Source organism: Eptatretus burgeri, chromosome 11 (assembly GCF_056783735.1).
Source record: "Eptatretus burgeri isolate ZD-2024b chromosome 11, Ebu_testis_v1, whole genome shotgun sequence".
Classification (NCBI taxonomy): domain Eukaryota; kingdom Metazoa; phylum Chordata; class Myxini; order Myxiniformes; family Myxinidae; genus Eptatretus; species Eptatretus burgeri.
In genome coordinates this window covers 29509014-29536925 of record NC_140971.1, presented here as the reverse complement: position 1 = coordinate 29536925, position 27912 = coordinate 29509014, and the positions used below count along the sequence as shown (strand labels likewise).

Genomic DNA, 27912 nt, shown 5'->3' with positions numbered 1-27912 from the left:
CCTTCACTTTTTTAGATATCCTCCTGCTCACAGACAGACAGACAGGGGTGAAAACTTAACTTCCGTCCATCTTCAGTGGTGGAGGTAATAAGATTTATATATTTGGCTAGCAGGGGTACCCGGCATTGGCTGGGTGCTGTTCTAACCCGATCCTGTTGGCATTTTACAGAAATGAAATTTAGTTTTATTTTCTATTTTTGTGGGGTATTGCATGAGCTCTTTATGTAAAAGTTTGCAGTTGCAATTTTTATAATGTAAAAACAGCAAAAGTTGTAAAATAAGAAACAGAAGAGGTGTGTGCTGGCATTGCCTAATAATAATAATAATAATAATAATAATAATAATAATAATAATAATAATAATAATTGATTAATTATCTTCATTGTCCCATATCCAGGGAAATTCCTCTTCAGTGACACAGTAAATTCAAAACATCATGTCGAAACATAAAACGTCAAAAGGAATCCTTGCAATAATTAATGGACCCGTGTTTGTTTGTGTGTTCATGTATGTTTGTTTCCCTCACTGAAGGAAATTTTCACCATAGGTGTGACTATCCATGTAGAATGATTTAGTCATAATTATGATGTCAAAGGTCATGTGGTGTGGCAGCCATGTTAGAAAAATGGAAAAATTTTGGACCTCTTTATCTCTGAAACCGCACCAAGGAAAAAATTGAAACTTGGCACATGGCAAGTTCTCCTAATGGGGAATAAGTATGATTTTTTTTTTTTAATGCCATCATAGGTGCCTTCATTATGACGTCATAATTGCACATGTCGAATGCTACATCTGATCAGTAGGAAAATTTTGATGGTCATCTCGGGATTAAATGGTCTCCAGAAATTTTTTTGATGATGTCATCGGTCACATGATTCGGCAGCCATATTGTTTAAAAAATTTTTTAAAAACCTTTGAAAACCTTCTCTGAAGTGGCTGAACGATCGAGGCGAAACATTACACCTATTGCCGCCTATCCATGAGGAACAAAAGCTTCACACATATGACATCATAGGTCACATGGTTTGGCACTATATTGGATTTACCCGAAAAACCTATCAAAATTTTCTCCAGAACGGCTGGACAAATTGAGGGGAAACTTCACACAAATGTTCCCCAAGCCTTGTGTGTACAAGTTTGTTAAGGAATAATTGAGAGGCCACATGGCTTGGCAGCTATATTGGATTGAAGAAAATATTACATAATGTTTTCTCTGGAAATGCTTAATCAATTGACATGAAACTTTACAATTATGATCTAGAAGTGATGCGGAATACACGTTTTAAATTTCAACTTCATTGGACACATGGTCTGGCAGCCAGAATTGTTTATGTTTTTTGATCTGGGATCTTTTTGTTTTTTTGATTTACTATTATTATTATTTTGAATAAGGCTCACTTAGCTGTGCCTGGATGGGTTTGAGTGTAGAGGAGTAGCAACTGAAATGCGAATCCTATCCAGGTTCCTCCTGATGACTTAATCTTTGCTTTTTGCTTGTTCGGGTTCCTTCTGATAATTCCAATGCAGGACTGTCCCTATTTGGTCTTCCATTTGACTTGAATTTAATTTATTTTAATCCCATTCTAAATTCAATTGATTAATAATGAAAAACGTCATGGGTCAGGGTCAGGTGTCCAATCAAAGCGGGGTTGCATCAAAGCAGGATGTCTTGGTACCCAGTCATCTATGCCAGCAGTTTTAAAGTGGCAGTTCTAATTATGTCTGATTAATTGCATAACACACCAGCACACAAACGCCACACAAAATACACTACATAAAACAAGTCCTGGTGAGGGTCTGCAATCTCTGATTTCTCTTTTTCTTGTTACCCTCGCCTAAAGAGAGGGAATTGCATTTGGGTCCATTTGTTTGTCTGTCCTGTTTGCCTGTTTGTCTGATTGTTTGTCTGTTTGTTTGTCCGCACAGAACTTTCATGTTTTTCTCTGCAACCGCTTGTGGGATTGAGACAAAATTTTCAGCATTGGTGTGATTACTCATGTAGAATGTTTTAATGATAATTATGACATCATAGGTCATGTGGTGTGGCATCCATATTGGAAAAATGGAAAAACTTTGGACTTCTGTATCTCTGAAACCATAACAACGAAAAGAATTTAACTTCGCACATGACAAATACTTCTCATGGCAAATGAGTGTGATTTTTTTTTATGATGTCATAGGTGCCTTCGTTATGATGTCATAATTGCGTATGTAGAACGCTACATCTGATCAGTATGAAACATTTATAGGGTCAACTGGGGATGAAACGGTACGCAGAAAAAAAATTGATGACATCATCGGTCATGGGATTCGGCAGCCATGTTGTTTTAAAAAGGATAACTTCAAATATCTTCTTCTCTGAAGTGGCTGAACAGATGGAAGTGAAACTTCACACATATGACCATCTATCTATGAGGAACAAAAGTTTCACACATATGACATCATATGTCACATGGTTTTGGCAGCCATATTGAATATAAAAATACACCACTAAAAATAAGTCTTGCTGAGGTTCTGCAATCTCTGATTGCTCTTTTTCTTGTTTGTTTTTGGTTTTGTTTGTTTATCTGCACAGAACATGAGTGTTTTTCTCTGCAACTGCTTGTCGGATTGACCCGACATTTTCACCAAAGAAACAACTACTCATGTAGAATGTTTTAATGATAATTATGACATTATAGTTCATGTGATGTGGCAGCCATGTTGGAAAACAGAAAAACTTTTGACCTCTGTATCTCTGAAACCGCAGCAAGGAAAAAATTTATACTTGGCACATGGCAAGTACTCCACATGGAGAACAAGTGTGATTTTTTTTTTCAAGATGTCATTGGTGCCTTCGTTATAATGTCATAATTGCATATGCAGAACGCTACATCCGATCAGTATTAAAAAAATTCTGGGTTACCTAGTGATAAATTGGTCCACAGAAACTCCAAATCTGAGACATGGGTCTCTTGACTTATTCCGCTTATTCTTGACTTGTTGTCTTGACTTATTCCGCACATTTAAATAACTATACCAAGAAACCAAATTATTTGACAATACACTGATCAGCAAGGAGTTACTCAACATCCACATCAAGCATGAGCGACCACCAAATCAATTTAATTTCCTGAGAAGATTCAATCATTGCATTAATCTGTTGATTAATTTAACAGCATTGGTATTCTCATCAAAGTGAGCTTGTTATCAATAATAGTGCCTTGGTATATCATTTTGTTAACATTTTCCATCTTTCCACTATTTATGGTTACAGACTCGTGATTGTGACCTTTTCTAAAATCCAAAATCATCTCTTTAGTTTTACGGACGTTCAGAGTGAGACAAAAGTCCTCACACCACTTATTTAATGTCATTCTCATCAAGATATGATACAAAGGATGATTGATCAGAAAGACACCCAACAATGGCGGTATCGTCTGTGTACGTAATAAAGTTACACACTTTATAAGTGCGTGGACGATAAGTTACACATTTGCTGAGCAACCAGTTTGAGTGGAAGCTCCATTGTGTTCGGTCATGTGATCCACCATGAGCATTGCTCTGCTGCACTGGCCGACTTCTATTTGTGGAAATTTTCTGACGGTTTTGTGATTTTTTTTCCCCTGGAATATTGGCTTCAGGTTTCATCAGTATACAATATCTCAGCTTTCTCGCCCACGTAGAATGTAGCAGGAAGTCAGTGGTTAGAAAGAGCTTTATATATTCAATGAAGTAAACCAATAATTGGTGATGAAAATGAGCGTTGTATTAAAACGTTTACAACCGGAGTAATTTTTAAATTAATACAGCAAAAGTTGTAAAATAAGAGGTGGACGAGGCATGTGTTAGAATTGCCTAGCAACCAGTTCCAGTGTAAGCTCCATTGTCTTAGGTCACACAACCTGCAGTGAGCATACTGAGGATGCACCGTCCGACTTGTATGTATGGGAATATTCTGATGAATTTTTTGCTTCTGCTCTCCCCTCTCCCCTCACCTCCCCTCCCCCCACACACATGCACTTTTTTTGGTTGAAAAACAAAAAAATGTGTATACTCACAAAGGATTATGAAGCATTTTTCCTTGCAATTTATTTAATACATATTCGGAAGAGTTTGGGTGATAATGAAAAGCTTGCACAACTTCTGCGCGACAGCCGCAATGTCCTGCAGCCTGGTCATAGTGTAAGGTTGCACAGCACATCCGGCCACTATATTACCGAGTCTCAACTCCCAATCTGAGGACTGGATACAATTCACAATGTGAAACAGAATTCTTGCATTCCTGTTACAAGATGCTCATCACTCTTTCCTCTGTAAATGTTGACTTAAAACAATCCTTTAAATAGTATCTTCACCATCATACTATTGAATAAGCTACAATAAGTTTTGTAAAGCACTGAACTGCAAATATTCGGTACCTGCCACAAGTTTTCCTCTTGCATTAACCACATTGGAATTGTCAAATACAGTAAGGAGTAATTTTGCATCAAAATCCCATAATTCTTCATTGCATTATTATTCAATCATTATCATTATAATCACTCACGACCAACCAATGTCACTAATAATATAATGGACTTCAAACTAAAACGTTACTGAAATGTTTGTGCAATGACTTTAAAAATATATGACATGATTTCGTGTTACAGGGAACTCAATGACAAATTAATGTTGTCTCAAGGACTTATTCACCAACGTAATATGCAGTTAAGAGCTCAAATTACAGAGTGTCGACTTTCGAACATGTCCAGTGAGGAGGAGTTGAAAAATTTACAAGGTATCTACAAAGTTGAAAAATCTACAAAGTTGAAAAATCGAGAAAAATGATATATAATGCTTTTGTGCTACTTTGTTTAGGAATATCACATAATCTGAGAATTTTTTTTATTGAAACGTTATCTCGTGCCATGTATTCTGGTGAAATATGTTTCAATGAAAATTCAATGTTGATACTGGATTTGCACATCTTTTGCTGATGACTTTTGTTTTGATGCTTATTTTTCTTGACATATGTACTTTGTTTTGGCAGCGGAATACAGTAAAATGAAAATGTATGGGGTGATTAACATAGCTTCTGAAAAAGAGGACCTTCGCCTTACAGAGAAGCTTCTTCAGGTCAGGTTTTATGCACATCTTACATTGCCTGTGGCTCTGACAATGCACTTATGATATCACAAATGCTTGGGATAGATACCACTGGATGAATCAAAACATTGAGGTGGCATGTATGGTGGGTACTGTCAGTAGTGGGCACGTGTTGTGAGTGTGGTGGTGACAGTGGGGTTGCATCTCATGCAGACGGCAGTGAGAGTGCTGCAAGTGTGATTGGGGGTGGGCGGTCAGGATGAGGTGAGTGTGATTGACACTAAAGTGACTAAACTGACCAAGATATTCTGGTTTTATATTTTTCATGAATTTTCTGAAATTTACAGAATTTTTTTCACTTGGAAGTTGTGGGTGACGATGTATAAATAAAGGTGGAAAAAGTCTGATTTAATGCAATTTAATTCCAGGTTATAAGGCAAGAAAGGGTGAAACTTTTTAAAGGTGTGAACTTTCTTTCGGCACTGTGTACATATATATATATATATATATATATATATATATATATATATATATATATATATATATATATATATATATATATATATATATATGTATGTATGTATGTATATATCCTGCTGTTGGCGCAGTGGTTAGGGCAGTGGCTTGGGATCCAAACGGTCCTGAGTTCAAGCCCCGTTGTGCCACTGAATTAATACACCAGGGGGTTGACTCAGCCTGTCATCCTTCCGAGGTCGGCGAAGTGAGTACCAGTGTACTGGGCCGGTGTATGCCCCGGTTAAAATAGGTGTACCATATCCCTGTGTGTCGTAAGAGGCGACCAGGGTTGCATCAGGAAGGGTATCCGGCGTAAAAAGCTTTGCCAAATCATGATGCGGACAACAAAACTAATTTCCATACCGGATCAGTCGAGGCCCGGGTTACCAACGACCACCACCGGCACCGGTGGTCAGCAGGGTACCAGTGGAAATTGTGCTACTGCTGGGTGAATGTTGGGACGATGACTGGCAAAGGGCGCGAGTTGGCTGATATGATGGAGAGAAGAAAGGTGGACATACTGTGTGTACAAGAGACCAAGTGGATGGGGAGCAAGGCTAGGAGCATTGGAGGTGGTTTCAAACTGTTCTACCATGGTGTGGATGGAAGGAGAAATGGTGTCGGGGTAATCCTGAAGGAAGATTATGTCAAGAGGGTATTGGAGGTAAGGAGAGTGTCTGACCGAGTGCCGAGTGTGAAGTTGGAAATTGAAGGGGTGATGAATGTCATCAGTGCATATGCCCCGCATATGGGGTGTGAGATGGAGTATAAAGAAGATTTTTGGAGTGAGTTAGATGAAGTGGTGGAGAATGTATCCAAGGATGAAAGAGTGGTAATTGGAGCAGATTTCAATGGGCATTTTGGGGAAGGGAATATGGAGGATGAGGAGGTGATGGGTCTGTACAGTCTCAACAAGAGAAATGTGGAAGGGCAAATGGTGGTAGAGTTTGCAAAAAGAATGGAAATGGTGGTGGCAAATACGTATTTCAAGAAGAAGGAGGAACACAGGGTGACATACAAGAGTGGAGGAAAGTGCACACAGGTGGATTACATCTTAAGCAGGAGATGCAACCTGAAAGAGATAAGAGACTGTAAGGTGGTGGTAGGGGAGAGTGTAGCTCGACAGCATCGATTGGTGGTCTATAGGATGATTTTGGAGGTGAGGTTGAGGAAGAGAGTGAGGGCTGAAACAAGGACCAGATGGTGGAAGCTGAAGGAGGAAGGCTGTTGCGTGGAATTTAGGGAGGAGGCGAGACTTGTGTTGGATGGTGGTAAAGATGGGTGGGATGATGGGCAACTACAGCAGAAGTGGTGAGGGAGATAGCTCGGAAGGTACTTGGTGTGACATCTGGACAGAGGAAGGAAGATAAGGAGACTTGGTGGTGGAACGAGGAAGTACAGGAAAGTATAAGGAAGAAGGGGTTGGCGAAAAAGAAGTGGGATAGTCAGAGAGATGAAGAAAGTAGGCAAGAGTACAAGGAGTGGCGACGAAAGGCAAAGAGAGAGGTGGCAAAGGCTAAGAAATAGGCATATGATGAGTTGTATGAGAAGTTGGATACAAAGGAAGGGGAAAAGGATTTATACCGATTGGCAAGACAGAGGGACCGAGCTGGGAAGGATGTGCTGCAGGTTAGGGTGATAAAGGATGCAAATGGGAATGTGCTGAACAGCGAAGAGAGTGTGTTGAGAAGGTGGATGGAGTACTTTGAGGAGCTGATGAATGAAGAAAATGAGAGAGAGAAGGTGGAGATAGTGAATCAGGAAGTGGGGTGGATCAGTAAGGATGAAGTGAGGACTGCTATGAAGAGGATGAAAAGTAGAAAGGCAGTTGGCCCAGATGATATACCAGTGGAGGCATGAAAGTGCTTAGGAGAGATGGCAGTGGGGTTGTTATCCTGTTTGTTTAATAAAATCTTGGAAAGTGAGAGAATGCCGGAGTAGTGGAGATCAAGTGTACTGGTTCCGATTTTCAAGAACAAGGGTGATGTGCAGAGCTGTTGAAATTACAGAGGGATAAAGTTGTTAAGCCACACCACGAAGTTGTGGGAAAGAGTTGTGGAAGCTAGGTTGAGAGGAGAGGTGACGATTTGTGAGCAGCAATATGGGTTATGCCAGGAAAGAGCACCACTGATGCGATGTTTGATTTGAGAATGTTGATGGAGAAGTATAGGGAAGGCCAGAAGGAGTTACATTGTGTGTTTGTGGATTTAGAGAAAGCTTATGATGGGGTGCCAAGAGAGGAGTTGTGGCATTGTATGAGGAAGTCAGGAGTGGTGGAGAAGTATGTGAGGATCGTGCAGGATACGTATGAGGACATGTGACAGCGGTGAGGTGTGCGGTAGGAATGACGGACCGGTTTAAGGTTAAAGTGGGATTGCACCAATGATCAACTCTGAGCCCTTTCCTCTTTGCAATGGTGATGGACAGGTTGACGGACGAGATCAGACTGGAGTCTCCATGGACTATGATGTTCGCGGATGACATCATGATCTGTAGAGAGAGTATGGAGCAGGCTGAGGCGAGCCTCGAGAGGTGGAGGTACGCACTGGAGAAAAGGGGAATGATAGTCATTAGGAGTAAGACGGAGTACATGTGCGTAAATGAGAGGGAGGGTGGTGGTATGGTGCGGTTGCAAGGAGTTGAGGTGGGGAAGATGGATGGGTTTAAATACTTGGGATCAACTGTCCAAAGTAACGGAGAGTGTTGTAGAGAAGTGAAAAAGAGAGTGCAGGCAGGATGGAGTGGGTGGAGAAGAGTTGCAGGAGTGATTTGTGACAGAAGGGTAGCTGCAAGAGTGAAGGGGAAAGTATATAAGATGGTAGTAAGACCAGCTATGTTGTATGGTTTGGAGGCGGTGGCGTTAACAAAAAGACAGGAAGTGGAGCTGGAGGTGGCAGAGTTAAAGATGCTGCGATTCTCGTTGGGAGTGACGAGGATTGACAGGATAAGGAATGAGTATATTAGAGGGACAGCGCAGGTAGGACGGTTTGGAAACAAAGTGAGAGAGGCGAGATTGAGATGGTTTTGACATGTGCACAGGAAGGAAGCGGAGTATATCGGGAGAAGGATGCTGAGGATGGTGCCGCCAGGCAGGAGGAGAAGAGGAAGGCCAAAGAAGAGGTTCATGGATGCGGTGAGGGCGGACATGCGGGTGGTTGGAGTGTCAATGGAAGATGTGGAGGATAGAGCGAAATGGAGACGGTTGATCCGCTGTGGCGACCCCTAACGGGAGCAGCCGAAAGAAGAAGAAGAAAATATATATGTGTGTGTGTATATGTATATATATATATATATACATATATATATATATATATATATATATATATATATATATACATATATATGTACATATTTTTATATGGATGTATATATATATATATATATATATATATATATATATATATATATATATATATATATATATATATATATATATATATATATATATATACAGGGTGTCCCAAAAAAAATGTACTCACATTTTGGCTCCTCATAACTCATTGAATTTTTCATTTATTTTCAGATCAAATTGACCATAATAATGGCAGAAGTACGACTAGGTTTTGAAGAAAGAAAGTTTATCGTAAAGTGCTACTGGAAGCACGAAAACATCATGAAAGTGCAAAGACAATTTAGAAGACATTTTCACAAAGATCCACCAATGCGACGTACCATTGCTCGCATCCGAGATAAGTTTGAAACAGATGGAACTGTGCATGACGTATATAAGGGGCGTTCAGGAAGACCACGGTTATCAACCACCCCCGCAAAGGAAAATCAATTGCTGGAAACCCTCCACCGATCCCCACGGAAATCTGTACGACAAATGCCTCGTGAGACAGGAATCCCAAAATCAAGCGCCCATCGCATTTTGAAGCGAATTTATTGGAAAAGTTACATTCCAAAATTAATCCACACTCTTAATGAAGACGATCCTGACCGGTGAGCTGAATTTTGTGAGTGGTACCTGGGCAAATGCGAAGAAGATGCAGCATTTCCATCCAAAATTGTTTGGAGCGATGAGGCCAGCTTCACGTTAAATGGCTCAATTAACCGACACAATTGCACCTACTGGGCTCCTGAAAATCTGCATGTTACTATGGAACACCATTTAAACTTACCAGGGGTTACTGTCTGCTGTGGGATATCAGCATTGGGCATCCTAGGGCCATTCTTTTTTGACCAAACTGTCACTGGGGATGTTTACTTAAATTTGCTGCAGGAATCTGTCGGTCCACGTGTTGAAGAGATATTTGGTGACGAAGAGATTTACTTTCAGCAAGATGGAGCACCTCCCCACTACCACAGTGATGTAAGGGCCTATCTTGAAGCAACGTTTCCGAACAGATGGATTGGGCGAAGAGGTAGTGTTGAATTCCCTGCGCGTTCCCCAGACCTCACTCCAATGGACTTCTTTTTATGGGGATATCTCAAAGATAAGGTTTACAGCTCAAAACCAGCAACAGTCGATGAGCTGAAAGAGGAAATTGAAAGACAATGTCTTGCAGTTACAAATGAAATGATTCGTAACGCTGTTGAATCCATTGGTCCGCGTTATCGGCTGTGTTTGGAACGTGATTGTCGTCCGTTTGAGCATTTTTAAACATGCATTTATCCATTTATATATTTAACCATTAATTTTGTTTCTTAGTCAATAAACAACGCATTTATTATCATTTAAAGAGCGAGTACATTTTTTGGGACACCCTGTGTATGTATATATACATACATATATGAGCCTGGTGTTGGCGCAGTGGTTTGGGCAGCGGCTTGGGATCCAAAAGGTCCTGAGTTCAAGCCCTGTTGGGCCACTGAATTAATACACCAGGGGTTGACTCAGCCTGTCATCCTTCTGAGGTCGGCAAAATGAGTACCAGTGTACTGGGCCGGTGTATACCCCGGTTAAAATAGGTGTACCATATCCCTGTGTTGTAAGAGGCGCCCAGGGTTGCGTCAGGAAGGGCATCCGGCGTAAAACATGTGCCAAATCACTATGCGGATCATACGGATGATCTGCTGTGGCGACCCTGAACGGGAGCAGCCGAAAGAAGAAGAAGATACATATACATAAATAAAAAAAATATGCATGTATACATTTACATTTATGTATACATATATATACATATATATATATATACATATATATATATATATATATATATATATATATATATATATATATATATATATATATATATATATATGTATATATATATATATATATATATATATATATATATATATATATATATATATATATATATATATATATATATATATATATATATATATATACACACACACATCAGGCGTCGCGAGGATGAGTGATGTAAGGGACACATCGGCCATTTTGGAGTTAATGCCATTTTGCACTATTTTAACTCTTACCCTATCATCCGAGCCTATCATCATCATATCATTATAAAATGTCGCTTCCATCACTCCTCCTCGCAGGGCCTCGTATGTGTGTATATATTGTTGCGAATCTGGAAGCCATGAGCACACAGACATTCAGGTTCCTCTAGCTCAGTTATTTTGATTTGTGAATGTGGATAGATTGCTCCCTTTCCCTAGTCTAATGGGTGAATTAATGTACTTGCGTTGTGAGTTACTTTTATTTTCTTTTATTTTTACACCACCATCAACGCCAGCGTCATCTTCCCCTCGCTCTGCTCGATGCCATTGTCTTCGTGTGTTCAATCACGTACGGGGGCAGAGATTTCCATCACATCAGATTGAGACTCCGCCCAGAAGGGCAGGGGCATGCCCCTTGTCCAGCCAGCAACCTCAGCACCTCAGACTGGCTCCGCCTTAGCCAGATAGAGTGTTCGACCGCGGCCAATCGGGAAGCCGTGACGAGTCGTCTGAGAACGGACCATCCAATGAGGAGACGAGTGGCGAAAAAAGGAGGTCTCTCATGCCTGAGCACAAAAAGGAGGGGGGTCTGGACGAAGGAGAGGGAGAGACGGTGTGCTCGTGGCAGGAGCATTCGCGAGTTCGGAGGATCGTGTGTGAGACATCCCTGGAGGGAGAGGACATTTCAGTCCAGGCAGTTTCTAACCTGGCATCCAGGGCCAGTGAGTGGTTGTTGACGAGGGCCCTGCAGACGGTCGTGGTTGCGGGTTCGAGTCCTGTCCCCCCCCCCCAAGATCTCGAAGACCACACGAGGTGGGCAGGTCCGAGGCAGGTTATGGTCTTCAGCTCGTCCTTTCCATCCGAGCGGGAGGCCTCAATAAAGACCATTTTGGTTCAATTCTGGTGTGTGTGTGTGTGTGTGTGTGTGTGTGTGTGTGTGTGTGTGTGTGTGTGTGTGTGTGTGTGTGTGTGTGTGTGTGTGTGTGTGTGTGTGTGTGTGTGTGGTGCCAGTCCAATCAGTAGGAAATTGTATAAGTGCCGTGCTGTACATACGTGCCTTCTATATTTGGATAACTCTGCTCTTACGTGCTCCCCTCATTTCCCTATTGTTCATAAATATCCCCATTTGTGAAATGTATCAGCTCGTTTGTGTCCTTTCCTCCATTGGCTTCGCATGCTGCGTGTTGGAAAATTAGCAAGGCCATTCTGCCGCCGTAAGGGGACAATTTGGACCGACGGGACTTTGGTGACTGTCCGCTCGGGTCATACGCGGTTCGAATGCACGAGTGGCTCGTTCCGCACGGTTGCTGTCGAGGGTGTGGAGACTCGGTAAATTGCCACGTGGATATCTAGGTATTTTGAAAATTGGCAAATAACCCTGTACCACGTGGTAGAAATATTGACACTTCACGGTCCGATAAGGGACCCGTACCTCTCGGAGTTTTCCAAAAAAGTACGATCTGGGTCCATAAAAAATATTCCATACTAATGCCAAGAGCTTGAAGCTAAAGTAGATAATGAAGAGTAGGACATAGTTTTGGTTTAAAGAGGAGTCAAATTAGAAGACAGGACTGAAATGAAAGCGAGAGATGAACCTTCAGAGTTTAGGCTTTATTCCATTTGATTGGAGCCGCTTCTGTGGGCACACCAGGAAATACAGGTTCAGCTAGGAGTACATAAGCAGTAACGTATACATGTGCAGTTAACCATTGCAGACTAAATCCGCGTAAGCACGGAGTTCGATATAATCTCCATTCTCACCAGTCAATGAGCACCTTCAGTTAACGAGCATCAAGTGGACAGCCGATGTCAATAGCAATGCCCCGGGGACAATCACTCGTGCCGCAGAGACATCCCCTTATACGCGAGACGCACAACATGTGATCCCGCGTCATGTCCCTCGATTCACGTTAATTCACCACATTCTCCCCACCTTTAAAATGTAACTAGGGGCCCATCTTACACACCATGATTGCTTTAGCACTATAGGAGTATACATTTCAAGCAACGCGGACTAATAGATCTACAGAAGCATACATGCCAAGCAGTGATTATTTTGAGTTGTAGGAGCATGGAAATGAGCATCGGTATATGATATAATGGGCATATAGGAGCATGAGCAGCGAGAATGCCGATAATCCCCTTTACAGATTGAGTCGTCGAGGGGGCCTTATTCGTCGACCTCTCCGGGAGTAAACGGCAGTTTCACTTGAGGGAGACTCCCGATCCTCTTGGTGAGCCTCGACTTGTGCCGGGGATGACTCCTCGATCGCTCTCGGGTGGAACGCGGCGGCAGCCCCGTCGCCTGGCGGAGTTCCTGGGGGAAATGTCAGAAGGAGGAGTGCCAGAAGGTGGTGTACCGGCGGGAGGAGTACCTGAGGGAGCCAGATGGCGAACCGACACAGTGGTCTCCCTGCCATCCGGGAGCCTGACATGAGCATACTCTGGATTAGTGTCAATGAGTTCGACCCCCTCCACCAGGGGTTCATACTTGCTTTGTCGTACCGGGCGTTTCATGAACACTGTTCCGGGGTGGGTCAGCCAGTTGGGCACCGTTTGACCGTCAACATAACGTCGTTGGTGAGTAAACATACGTTCGTGAGGAGTGGCATTTGTGGACGTGCAGAGCAAAGAGCGTATGGAATTCAGAGCGTCAGGAAGAGTAACCTCCCATCGCTCGGGGCCCAGTCCTCTCGATTTCAGCGCCAGAGTTACGGCTTTCCAAATTACTCCATTATACCGTTCCACCTGCCCGTTTCCCTGTGGGTTGTAACCCGTCGTTCGACTAGTTGCTATGCCGTGCTCTAATAGGAATTGTTTTAGCCCGGCCGACATGAAACACGGCCCTCTGTCTGAATGTATGTACGAAGGTCTCCCAAACATAGCGAAGAGGTCAGAGAGACATTTCACGACAGTGCCCGAGGTCATATCCGAGCACGGAAACGCGAAAGGGAACCTTGAATATTCATCAACAACGGTGAATATGTATCTGTTGTCTGTTTCGGTCGGTAGGGGCCCTTTGAAGTCGATGTTTAGTCTCTCGAAGGGGAAGTAGCCTTGATCAGTCTGCCAGAAGCCGCGCCATAGAATCTGGGTTTTAGTTCAGCACAAACAGGGCATGAAGCATTCATTTGTTTAATATCTTCAACAGAATAGGGAAGATTTTGTCTGCGTACGAAATGTGCCATCCTGGTTACCCCTGGGTGGCACAGAGACACATGGAGGTCTTGCAAAGCCTGACTGATTGTTGCCGAACTGTAGACCCGGGAGAAGGTATCTGCAGCAGGGTTTTCTTTCCCGGGCCGGTAAACAATGTCGTACCTGTAGCAAGCTAGGTCTATCCGCCATCTCATAATTTTTTCATTCTTAATTTTCCCGTTATTTTTCCCATCAAACATGAAAGCCACGGATCGTTGGTCCGTAACGAGCGTGAAGTGGTTTCCCAGTAAATAATGTCTCCATTTACGCAGCGCTTCGACGATGGCGTACGCCTCCTTCTCTATTGCCGAGTGTCTCTGCTCGCTTCTAGAGAGAGTTCTCGAGAAGAACGCGACCGGCCGCCCAGACTGATTAAGTGTAGCAGCTATGGCGTGATTTGAAGCGTCGGTCTCCACCACGAAGGGCACCGAGCTGTCGATCGATAAAACCACGGACTTACTGATATCATCCTTGAGATTGTGGAAAGCTTTTACGACAGCGGCATCTGGTGGAAAGTTTTGCAATGCACTAGGGGATGTATTTTCTCGGAGTATTGCGAAATCCATCTTGCATAGTAAGCGAACATCCCGATCACCCGGCGCATTGTTTGCAAGTCCTGAGGTGGTGGAAGCTCACGGAGCGGGCGCAATCGCTCAGGATCAGGCTTAATTGTGCCGTCGGCTATTGTGTAGCCGAGAAGGTCAATTGACCTTGCCGAGAATACGCATTTCTCGTAGTTGAGAGTCAGATTATATTTTCCAGCAATGCTCAAGAATCTGTCCAGATTCCTATCATGTTCCCTCTGATCCCTACCGCACACTGTGACATTATCCACGTAAACAAAGTGTCTTCGAGGTTTTCATCTGAGATGATGTCGTCCATAACCCGTTGGAAGCAAGCTACTCCATTCGTGACACCGAATGGTATCCTTCTGAACTGGTAGAGGCGCCGCCCCTGCCTGGAATGCAGTGTACGGTTTGTCTTCCTCTCGGATGGGAATTTGATGATAGGCGCCGCAAGTCGATGGTACTGAATACCTTATAATTGGCCACGCGTTCGACCATCTCATCTATGCGCGGCAGGGGTAGGCGTCGAGTTGGGTGAAGCGATTGACCGTTTGGGAATAATCGACAACCATCCGTTTCTTATGGTTCTGACTGCTGGTTACTAACACCTGTGCGCGCCATGGCGAATCGCTCGGTTCTATAATTCCCTCCTCCAGTAATCGCTTGGTTTCCGAAGTGATGAAATTCATGTCAGCAGTGGTATATCGCCGCGATTTGATCGCTATCGGTTTGCAGACCGGCGACAAGTTAGCGAACAGCTGGGGGACGTCACCTCCGCGGTGGTCAACGCATTTAAAATTAGGACGAGGCTTGCTTCCTCCAAAGGGTATTTCGACGCTCGTGTGCTGCTTGAGGACATTATGACCCAGAATTACGTCTGCGCACAAATCACGAAGCACCAGCACCTTTACATCCCGATGCGTGTACCCTTTTACGTCCAATTCAACATTGCAGTACCCTCGTACGCGGGATTGTAGTGAGGTGGCGGCCATGCATACCGTATTGTCAGTCGGGTGGATTACCCATTTCCTGCCCTTCACTAGCGAGCTGTTGACGAAACTTTCAGAGCTACCGGTATCAATCAGTGCCTCAGCCATATGCCCGTTAATTCGTACGTTGATGATAGCCTTGGATAGATTCCCCGGGGAGGCTGCAGTCAATTTATTTTGCGAGTAGAGAGCCGCAGAAGTGGGTTTATTTCTCCTTAGAGTAGATTTACATACCCTGGCATAATGCCCTTTCTTGTCGCAATTCATGCATGTGGCATCTCTGGCGGGACATTTTTTGACGAGGATGCCTTTGTACCCACAAAAGAAGCATTTACCAACCGGAGCAGTTGCTGAGGAGTTTGACGAGGTCTGGGTATCCGGCTCCTCGGGTGTTTCTCCATCCCTCATGTCTGGCTGTGTCTGTGCCAGTGGGGTTCCTTGGGTTCCCATCGTAGCAGCGTTCATGAGCAGCATCGGTGTCCCAAATGACTCAGATTGCTGCTGAGCCGTATCCATCGCTCGAGCCTGATCGACTACCTTGTCAAGAGTGGGTTGCGCTTTCTCTAGTAAGCGTTGCCGTATGTGGGCTGATCTGAGTCCTTGGATGAATGCCTCCCGGGTCGCTTCCTTTCGGTGTTCCTCGGCGCTTACCGCCCGGAAGCTGCAGTCTTTTCCCAGCTGATTCAGAGCTTGCAGGAACTGATCGATTGTCTCCCCGGCTGCTTGCTTGCGTGTGTTGAGAAGATGTCGTATGTATACCTCGTTCTTGGGCTTCACGTAGAGCGCCTGCAGCACGTCGATCGCTGCTTCGTAAGTGTCGCACCCCGAGAAGAGCCTGTACACGCCGGGCGAGACATGATTCACGAGAGCGGCAAATTTGTCAGCTCCCTCCGCGATGATGGTCAGATAGTGTGAGAAGGAGCAGAACCAATGTGACCATTTCATTTCTGCGTCAGTCGCGTTCGGGTCTGCGTCGAACCTCTCTGGTTTGTAGATCTTGTCCATCTTTGGTTGAGAGAGCCGAGAAAATTAAATGGAATAAATTGAAATGAAAGCGAGAGATGAACCTTCAGAGTTTAGGCTTTATTCCATTTGATTGGAGCCGCTTCTGTGGGCACACCAGGAAATACAGGTTCAGCTAGGAGTACATAAGCAGTAACGTATACATGTGCAGTTAACCATTGCAGACTAAATCCGCGTAAGCACGGAGTTCGATATAATCTCCATTCTCACCAGTCAATGAGCACCTTCAGTTAACGAGCATCAAGTGGACAGCCGATGTCAATAGCAATGCCCCGGGGACAATCACTCGTGCCGCAGAGACATCCCCTTATACGCGAGACGCACAACATGTGATCCCGCGTCATGTCCCTCGATTCACGTTAATTCACCACAAGGACTTGCAAGCTACAGTATGTGTAGGTTTGATAGGAAAGAGAAAATAGGAGGGAGTGCAGCAATCTGGGTAAAAGACAATATTGTGTTGAGAGAAAAGGATGACATTAAGGAGGCAATTGATGTAGAAGATTCTGTGTGGATATAGATAAGAGATTATGGTCAGAGTAAAATATGTGTAGGATGCCTTTATAGGGCTTCTCGTACGAGGAAAGAGCAGGAAAGGTGGTTTGTGAGAATTCAGAAAGGCCTGTGAAAAGGGAAGAATATTGTTTATGGAGGATTTTATTTTTCCTGGGATAGATTTGTGCCAGCAACATAGAAAACAAGTAAAAAAAAGACATAAAATGTTAAAACCCCGGTTGTTTTAGTAATTTTGTTGTCCGGAGGTAAAGGGCTAGGAAGACCTTTTTATTTATGTACAAGACCAGCCCTTTATGTACAACTAAAATGGCTACCTGTCTTCCAGTCAGCCATCTTTGATCAGATCGCAAAATAAAGTGAGGGGCACGTGTATGCTATCAGTACTGTGCTTGTGCCACGTTTGAACAAAATCAGATAATGCATGCCTGAGAAATGGTTGGGGACACATTTAACTAACAAAATGGCCACCAGTCGGCCATCTTCGATCAGTTCTCAAATAAAAAAATTGACGTTCCTATGTAAGCTATCATTCGTTAAATGTGGGCCAAGTTTGAACAACATCGGTAAATGCATGTCCGAGAAATGGTTGAGGACATGCTTGACACCGAGTTTTTCTTTACAACTAAAATGGCCGCCAGTCGGCCATCTTTGATCTGATGTCTGGAAAAAAAATGACTTGCTTATGGACAAATCATGTGTTGTCTTTGTGCCAAGTACGAATAAAATCAGTCCATACATGTCCGAGATATGGCTGCAGACGCACGCACAGACACGAAAAGTGAGACCAAATCCATAAGCCCCCATTTAGGACCGAGGGTCCAATGGGGGCTCATAACATATGTATTATTGTTCAGTTTTACTCAACACCAGGAGGAAGGACATAGCTGCCACAGAGTTAGTTCAGTGTAGAGCAACTCGGTTGATTTCAGGGTAAACTAGACTCAGATATGAGGAGCAGATGAAGGAAACAGGACTTTATTCATTACAAAAGATGTGATTTTGAGGTGATTTGATGTTGACCTTTCAGATAATGAAGGGTATTGACAGAATGAGTGCAAAAGAGGTTTTAGCATAATCAACAGTGAGTGATAGGACCAGGGACTATAGCTTGAGAGTGAAGAAGAGGAGAGATAGAATGATATTAAGGAAAAGGCCTTTCACTCAGAGAATAGTTAATGCATCAAATGGTCTCCCTGGAAAGGTAGTGGCTACAGAAATGGTAGATAGCTTTAAACTCTATTTGGATGAGTACTTCACAGCAAGGGGGACAGAGTAATACATGGATTTTGGCAGAAATGTGGAGGCATGATGTGCCTGATGGCCTTCTCCTTCATCAAATTTCCTTGTGTCCTCATGATACGCTCGCATTATATAACGGCACAGAAAAACAGTCCTTGCTGGAAAGCTCACCTTCTCCTTGCTGCAAGTTTGGATTAGATATTGAGAGCAAACACAGACTGTTTATTGATAATTTACAGCTAAATTGTTGTTGTCAGTTTGATGAAGCAAATTGTTATTAAATGCAGCATGATTTGGCATTTATATGGGTTTTCTTGCCACTCTATGTTAACAATCTTATTTTTGATAACCTATTAGATTATTGACTGTGAGGAAGATAGAAGATCGACAATAACCTCTACCTTGTTCAACAATCCCACCATCATGCAAATCATTGGCCTGTTTTGCCAAGGTGAGTATCAGTGAGGTGAGCGTATCGAGCAAGGATTGTACACAACATTTGCAAACGTTAAAGGGTTTGTGGGTGAATGCCCTCCCTTCTTGCCTGGGAAATCCTCAGATTTGTTGTTATGAGAAAAAAAAAAGTTTTCAGAAACTCGAGACTTGTCAAATAACAAAACTGTAATTTACATGTTGCGCAAAGACTTCACGAGGTATCATTGTATTTTTATATGAATTATTTTTTATTTCATATGCAGCCTGTGGCTGCTGGTTGCATCATTGCTGGGAGTACAGCTGGGCCGCTAATGCAGTGCTCCATGTTTCCAGTCAGCTGGTACTCATTTTCCTGACCTCGGAAGGATGACAGGCTGAGTCAACCCACCTAGTGTTATTTAACGACACAACAGGGGCTCAAACTCAAGACCCGATTATCTTAAATTAGCCACCTTAACTGTTAAGCCAACACCAGCCTTTACTTGAATTATAAGGACATGAGTAGACAAAAGACAAATCTATAGTATATGTGATTTGAACATGAGTCGTCATCGTCGTCATCATCTACCATATTCTATACACAGCATCAATGCTGTCCAAACAGTTTCTTCGCTAGGGATATAATCCTGGATGGGTCACAACTCTGATACAGGATACACAACCAAGTGTGCAGTAATTTGGAATTTGGCCAAGTTCCAGCGATAGCTCACCTGCTTTTCGCAAAGGACACCGTTGGGTCTTTAGCATCCACCAACAAATGCGCTGCCAGATAAGACACCCAGTTTAACATCTATCTGAGGAATGGCACACACATCACCCTGCAAGTGAAACACCATAACAGTTCATTGCTGGGTTGAGATTCAAATCCAGGCTACCCAGCTCAGAGGCGAGTGGGCATGACATCATTATACAGGGCTTGATATTGGAACAATAACGGGGCAACCCATAACTTTGTGAAAAAATGACATTGTTTTGACAAATCTTTGCTCGTTTTTTGAAGTGTATCAGTGGATTCAGAATGAAGGGAAGAGATTTGTTTAGTGCAAGGATGTCAGAGCAGTTCAACAGTTTGAGGCAGGGAAGCTCTCTCTCTCAGCCCACTCATGTTTATCATGATGATGGATCTTTTTTTTTTTTTTTTTTTTTTTTTTTTTTTTGTATACCTTGGTCGAGGCTCGTATGAGAGCTAACACACAACTCACAGCAAGGAGGCATGAGACAAGAGGGGCGGGAGTGGAAGGGACAAAACATTGGGGAACAGACACAGGTGAACTGTGGAAGGGAGAGGGATGGGGATGGGACGGGGAACATGGCGAGGGGAAGATGGACATTAAAGGGACTTTCAGGAAGGAAAGCAGGAGAATTGAAGGAAGTGGGCTTGGGTGGATTATCGGGGGTAGAAAAGATCGAGGATTTGGATGGGGGAAGATAAGAGGTGGTGGTGAACAGCTGTTTTGAAAGCCTGAAGGGAAGAATGGGAAAGAATAGAGTGAGGAAGTTTATTCCAAAGGCGGGAAAAAAGAGGAATGAAAGAGTGAAGATGAGCAGTGATTCGTGATTTTGGTAGTTTTACCAGAAGGGGGTTGTTGGCGGACCTTGAGCGCCCTGTGGAAATGTGGTTGGGACAAATCGCAGAGAGAGCAGGGGGGGCAAGGCTGGAGAGGAGTCGGTAGAAGACAGAAAGACCACCGACCAACCTGCGGTGATTGAGTGAGAGGCCCAAAGACTCAGCTTCATTGCGGGAGATGCCAATGATCTTAAAAGCCCTGGTTTCGACAGCGTGAAGTCGAGAAAGGTGGGAGGCAGGAGCACCAGCCCATAGGGGAGAGCAGTACTCCATCAGGCTACGGACAAAAGCTTTGTAAGTGGTCAGGAGCTCAAGAGGGCCGAGGAAGGACTTTGCACGACGGAGGATTCCCAGTCGGCGACTGGCTTTTGAGGCAAGGTTGGAAATGTGACTTTCCCAGGAAAGGTCATGGCAGATAGTGAGACCCAGAAGCTTGAAAGAAAAGACTTCTTCCAGAGGATTGTTGAGAAAGTGGATGGGGGTTTTGTAAAACGGTCCTTTCGAAGAGACATAGTGAGAGTGTGAGATTTGTCTGGATTGAAAGACATGTTCCACGTGTTGGACCAGTTTGTGATTTTATCCAGATCTGCAGTGAGCGAAGAAGCTGCTGCTTGCCGGGCTGAGGGATGACAGATGGTACGGCAGAGGGTTGAGTCATCGGCAAAGAGAAATAGAGGATTTTCCAGAGAGTCCGAGAGATCATTGATGAGAACCAGAAAAAGAACAGGGCCCAGAACGCTACCTTGAGGAACTCCAGCCTGCACAGGAAGAGGGGATGAAAGAACTCCATTTAGGGCCACACGTTGACTGCGACAGGAGAGGAAGTCTGCGAGCCATGAGTGGAGATGGCCTTGAATACCATGGGCAGAGAGTTTGGTGAGTAGGGCAGGGTGCCAGACTGTGTCAAAAGCACGTGATATGTCCAGGGATACGGCTCGGATTTCCTGTCTGGCATTGAGGACCTCCATCCATTGATGGGAGAGCAGTAGCAGCATATCTAGGGTAGAGTGACCTGGTCTGAAACCAAATTGATGATTGGAAATCAAGCCATTGGAGAAGAGGAAGGATTTCATGTCTGAAGCGATGATGGATTCCATAACCTTGCTGATGATTGGGAGAAGGCTGATTGGTCTATAGTTACAGGGATCTGTTTTTGCACCTTTTTTATGCAGGGCAGTGATGTTAGCAGATTTCCAAGCAGATGGCAGATGACCTTGGGAAAATGAGAGGGTGAATAGAACAGAGAGAGGGTGAGCAAGAGCAGAAGAGCAGGCTTTGAGGACACGTGGGCTGATGCCGTCTGGACCGGTTGCAGAATCTGACTCGAGGTTTGAAAGCAAGCTCTCCACCTTGTCAGGAGAAAAGGATACAGAGTCCAGGGACAGTTGGGTGCAACTGGGTAAAGTGGGTAGAGATAGTGATGGGTTTGGGACACAAGATTTAGCTGCAAACACCGGAAGTTTAGACATTCAGCTTTATCACGTGTGGAATCAGCAGTGCGGCCATTTGAGGTAAGGGAGGGGATGGAGGGGGAACATACACCAGAAACAGATTTTGATTAAACGCCACCAGGATTTTGAGGAGGGAGAGAGGTTTGAGAGTTCAGACTTGGAGATGAGAGAAAGATGTTGTTTTCTGGCTCTCCTGAGGGTAGCTACACACTTGTTCCGGAAGCTTTGTGGAAAGAACTGAGATTGCTCCTCAGTTGGGTTTGCTTTCCATGAGGCAAAGGCAAGTTGTTTCAGGACAACTGCCTCGCCACAAGCTTCAGTAAACCAAGGGCGGGAGGAAGGGTAAGACAACTGAACACGAGAGGGGATAAATCTGTGCATGAGGGAGAGCAAGTTTCTTTTGAAAGAATTCCCAGGATGAGTTGATGTTTGAGAAAGTAGTGATAGGAGACCAGTCTGTAAGTTTGATGGCTGCTCGGAGACCCTGCCAGTCGGCTTGGAGTGAAATGCCAGACTCGACGGCGGTGAGGTGGTTCTCTGATAACAGCCAGGGAGATGTCCACTTTATTAAGGTCGTGGTCAGTAGGACCAATTGGAGCGAAGGAAGAGCAGCAGATATTGTCAGGGAAATTTGTCAAAAATCAGATCCAGAAGAGATGGAGTACCATTGGTTGAGATCCGAGTCGGGAAGTTGACCGAGTGAGTCAGTCCCAATGAGTCACAGAAGGCTTTTGCTGATGTCCCATGGCAGGTGAGAGAGGTACCCACACCTAGCCAACTGGCGTGATGACAATTGAAGTCGCCACATAAGAGGAAGAGAGAGTTTGGATGAGAAGATAGAAGATGGTCCATGTTTTCGGAGAGTGAGGTGTAGATGGAGTCATCACTGTTCGGTGGACGGTACAGTACACATATAAACATGAGGTGGGAGTGGAGGGGAAGCCGAATCCAGTGGTACTCCTGGGGTGTGGGGGAGTGAGAGCAGTGCAGGGAGAGTGAGGAATAGAGTCTTTGATGAAGAGAGTAACACCTCCACCAGGACGAGGCTCAGGTCTGTCATACCGTAAGAGGGAGTAACCAGGGAGAGATACTTGGGAGTCAGACACGTCTTGGGAGAGGAAAGTTTCTGTTAGGCAGATAATGTCTGGTTTGTCAGTGGCAACCTGCATGGAAAGATCTGAAAGGTTTGAGCGAAGGCCCCGGATATTTGAGGTCCACACTTTTAATGAAGAGGTAGGGGAGGAGGCTTTTGGGGCAGGGGGTGGGGGGGGCGGGGGAGGGTCGGACGAGGGATGAGGGGGAGGTAAGGAGGGTTGCTGAAGGAGTGTGGGGTATTGCAGAATAGCGAGGGAGGGGGCCGAATGAGGAGGAGAAAAGGCTCTGTGGTGCTGTGAGAGAGGGGGGACAAGAGACAAGGAAGATGGCAGTTGAGGATTTGAGAAGGTGGAGTGAAGAGATGGAGGTGAGAGGGCAGTGGAGGGAGGCAGGTTGGTGGATGAGAGGGGGCAACTTAGAGAAGGAAGAGTGAGGGGGGATGAAAGGTGGGAGAAAGGTGAGGGGGGAATTTTTGAAAGAGGTGAGAGGGAGGCTTGGAGGAGAAGAGTGGGATGGTTGCTTTGAGAGTGAGAGTGAGGGGTGAGGGGGTGAGTTGGCACCTGAAGTTGGAAAAAAGAATGGTTGATGGAAAGCGAGCATCCATGGCAAACTGTGGTTTTTAAAAGTTTTAGGTCAGAGATGCGATTTAACACAATTCTTGATGGATGCAATGAAGGCGAATTCAGAGCATGGAGAGAAGAAGCGCTGTAATAGTTGGATTTTTTAGGCAAGGAATGAAGGAGAGGTCGAAATGAGAGCAGTCTGTTAAAATAGCAGAAGAGTAGTGCATTGTGAAACAGTAAAGAGTACCACATGTGTGAGAGAGGAAGATGAAGCATTATAAGATCGTTTTTGTTGTTAATATTAATGTATGAGAGAGTTCAACAGATTAGGTCATGGAAGTGTAAAAAAAAAAAAAAAAGAAATCGAGGAAGACGAGGAGGAAGTTAAGAGGAAGAAGAAGTAGCAGAATCGGGAGAAGGTTGTTGTTGTTGTTGTTGTTGGTTTTTTTATTTATTTATTTATTTATTTATTTATTTATTTATTTTTTTTTTTTTTTTTTTTTTTTTTTTTTTTTTTTTTTGAGATAAGAAAGAGATTAGTTGGGAGAATGGGGGATGTTTGGAAAGTGGGGAGGATGAAAATTGAAGGTAATGGGGAGGATAGAAATTGAAGGTAATGGGGAGAAAAAACAAACAAACAAAAAAAAAAAACGATCGAACACCAAGTGGAACCGGTAGGCCTCAAGCCTAGGACTAGGCCTCAAACACCAGGTGAGAACGTCGACATAAATACTCACAAAATAGCACGATTTTTGAAACAAAACCGAACTAGGAACACACATTAACATGTAGGTGAGAAAATTAAACAGTTAAAACGGGACAAATAACAACCGGAACTTAACTTTGAGAATGTCAGCAGGGAGCCCCGAAGGAGACCTCTTGCCGCTCAAAACCGGAACCGGAAGTCTGAAAAGCATGAGGGTAAAAATGAAAGGTACTCTGGAGAGGATGTTGTACGTGGATTATCTGGCTGTTGTGAAAAGAAAGAGAAAAGAAAATATCAGGTTAAAAGGGAAGGAGATCAAACAGGGAAATAGTTCTGAGTATCTGGGGGGAACAGTGACCGGGGATGGTAGTTTGGAGGCAGAGGTACGGAAGAGGGTGGATATGAATGTGTTGAGGGAATGATTACAAAATATCAAGGACATTGAAAGAGAAATTTCTGGTGTCTAGAGTAATGCCTGCTGTGTACCTTTATGGTCTGGAGACAGTGGCACAGACAGAGACAAAAACAGAGGTTGTAATTTTACAAGAACACCTTGATCAGGAGAATTGTGGGAGTGGAGAGGGTAGATATAAATAGGATGGATGAACTGAGGGAGGATATTGGCGTGCTTGACATGCAGATTGATAAATAAGCTTGAGGGGGAGATTGGTAAAAACCCAGCTGAAGTGGGCTCATCACATGATAGCTATAGCTATCGTGTGCAGCCTGTGGCTACTGGTTGCATCATTTTCTGGGGGTGCGGCTGTGGCGCTGATGCAGTGCTTTCTATTACCAGTACAATGGTACTCATTTCACCGACCTCCAAATGATGACAGGCTGAGTCAACCCCACCTTGTGTTAATTCAACACCTGACAAGGGCTCAAACTCAAGATCCTAAGACATTAAAGGTCCCCTGATATGCAAAACTTTCTGGTTATATATTAACTTGACCTTCCTAGCGAAGAAATCACCCATGTTTGTTTGTTTTAATCAAAAATGGGATAATTAGAGCAATATTTCGATCATTTATTGTGCTTTTCACAACTTGCTATGCCCCGCCCCTAAACATAGTTGACTTCAGCGAATCGCAGCGTTGACGTCACATCCAGAAACTCGCACAGAGTGGATTGACTCGATATCTCTAGTCTAGACCAGTGTTTCTCAACCTTTTTACCCTTGTGGAACCCTTGAAATAGTTTTCATGTCTCAGGAAACCCCTGCATAAAAATTATTATATACCATTATTAATATCTTGCTCTTATATTTTTATCGTAGTTCACGTGGTAAATATAATATCTTTTTTTTCGGATACCTGGTTTAAGGAAAAAATGACCCCCTTTTTGTCAAATTTATTGGCAATGAAAAAAAAACAGACTGCTCATTTATGAGACCTCACACCGAGGTTTTAACTCACAAAAAAAACTTTTTTAAATCAAAAAAAACCAAACACACCTCATGTAACTTGATAAACAAAACTTAAACAAATAAAGCTGAAGCAATAAAGGTAAACAGAAGAACTAACCTTGAGAGAGAGAGACTTCGCGCTAGGAAGCACAGAGAAGATAGATGGACACCGTGCATGCGTCCCGTACTTGAGTCAGTCACTCAATGATACACAAATCCGCCGCGTGTAGGACGTCCACTAACTAGTGAGGACGGTTTCACACTGGCGCCATATAGACATCGTTAAATACATTCCCTATGGTTGTTATAATTGTAAATAATAAGAGGTTGAAGCCTCTATTATAATAACCAAGGAGTTTCTAACAATATTCCGTAATTGTATCGTAAAATTACGAATAATAAATCAAACTAAAACTACTCAAAAATACATTAGCCTATTTATTACTGTTTCTCGTGGAACCCCTCGTGACCTCTTGCGGAACCATAGGGTTCCGGGGAACCCCAGTTGAGAAACACTGGTCTAGACTAGTCTGATAAATCCGTCGTCCATCTGACTAGGCCGATAAATCTGACGTGCTGTAGCTGTTATTTATTATTCTCTTTTTTTCATTGTTTTCTACTTGTGCTACATGACGACAGTAGGAATAAAATAAATAAAAATGCAACAGAACGTCAGATTTATCGGACTACTCGAGACAATTGTGTCACAAGGTGTGTTCTGCACACAAGTTTTCATCGTATCCGGACAGCGAGATTGCTTCGTTTTATGCGCGGAAAAACACGGCCGATGACATGCGCCAGCCTTGTTTGTGATTAATTCGCCACGGAGCAACATGTCCGCTAAGCTGTTCACGTCACCTCACTAAAATATTTCTGATATCGAGCAGTATGCAAGTCGAATTTACATTATTGAATTATGAATAGGATTTAGTCTAACCAGTTGTTATTGCCAAGTCTTCCTTCGATGTCCTCCCGATCATTATGAACGCCGGGAATTTCATCGCCATTTTTCTCTGCTTGTCCTGCTTCGGGCTTGAACTGGTAAGGCCATACTTCATTTCCAGCTGCCTGAACTTCACCTCCAGCGACTATGTTATCCGACAATTCTCCATGTGATTCAGACCAAAATCCTTCATTTCTCTCACATTCACCGTCGTTACCAGACAAATGAAAGTCCATGTCATCCATTATTCAAAACCAAATGTTCGATTTTTTTTAAAGCAGAAATGAACGAAGTGATTGAGTCGACCAATCAAATGTGGAAACACACAGCAAGCCAATAGAATCACGTGGTCCACCAACCTGAGTAATTAACGTGCAGCCTTTGTCATACTGTAGTTGACGTCATGTTGGTTACACCCCTTTCAGCAGAATTTTTAGGGGTGTTCCCGAAGAGGTTTGTTTTTTTAATTTTACATTTTACAGAATGAGTATTGTGAAAAAACATTGTCAGATCTGAAATCACGATGAAAAACTCCTCTAGGACATATATATATATATATATATATATATATATATATATATATATATATATATATATATATATATATATATATATATATATATATAAATGAAATTTCAGTACTTTTGCATGTCAGGGGACCTTTAAGCCAACATCAGGCTTGTCACATGGTGTGGAAGGGGGGAGGGAGAATAGCAAAGAGCAGATAGGTTAAGGGAGCAACTTGGGAGGAAAAGAGGTAGACCATGGCTGAGATGGGAATATTGTGATGTATATCAATAAAGTGGGAGTGGTTGGAGAGCAGAAAGAGTTGGCTGTTGGTTGGAGAGCAGAGAGAGTTGGAGGGAAATGGTGGGGTATCATAGTCAAGACAGGGCAGAAGCTTGGTAGACTATCATTGGACCTCACTCCATATACAGGGAAGTGAAGGAGAAGAAGAAGTAGATTCCCATTTTAACAAATGTATGGTTACATTGAAGTTGCTGTATCAAAAATCCTTTATAATGGACATTTCCATCTAAAAATAAAAAACCCACCAATTTCCTACCCCCCCCCCCCCACCTTTCCAAGAAAACGTACTTCACCCTATAGTGTGAAATATGTATCAATATAATGCGTAAAAAGAAATTCAAAAAATCTTGCTTCCATTCCCTTGTAGTGGGGGCCGTGCAAGAACAATTTTAGTTCGAGTGTCAAGCTGTCACATCAAAAATGGGTATTTGGGGCTGGGGGTCATAACCCGACCCCCCCCCTACATGG

At 43.5% G+C, this 27912-nt stretch overlaps 1 protein-coding gene across 2 annotated transcripts in view; it reads left to right on the top strand.

The window, feature by feature from the left end:
* Positions 1-27912, top strand: part of LOC147016757 (uncharacterized) — a 59367-nt gene that overhangs the window by 6206 nt on the left and 25249 nt on the right. For both annotated transcript variants that reach the window (XM_085845727.1, XM_085845726.1), the window contains exons 4-6: positions 4632-4759; positions 5012-5097; positions 18827-18920. In XM_085845727.1, the coding sequence (XP_085701853.1) occupies positions 4632-4759; positions 5012-5097; positions 18827-18920 (308 nt within the window). The remainder of the gene's footprint in view (positions 1-4631; positions 4760-5011; positions 5098-18826; positions 18921-27912) is intronic.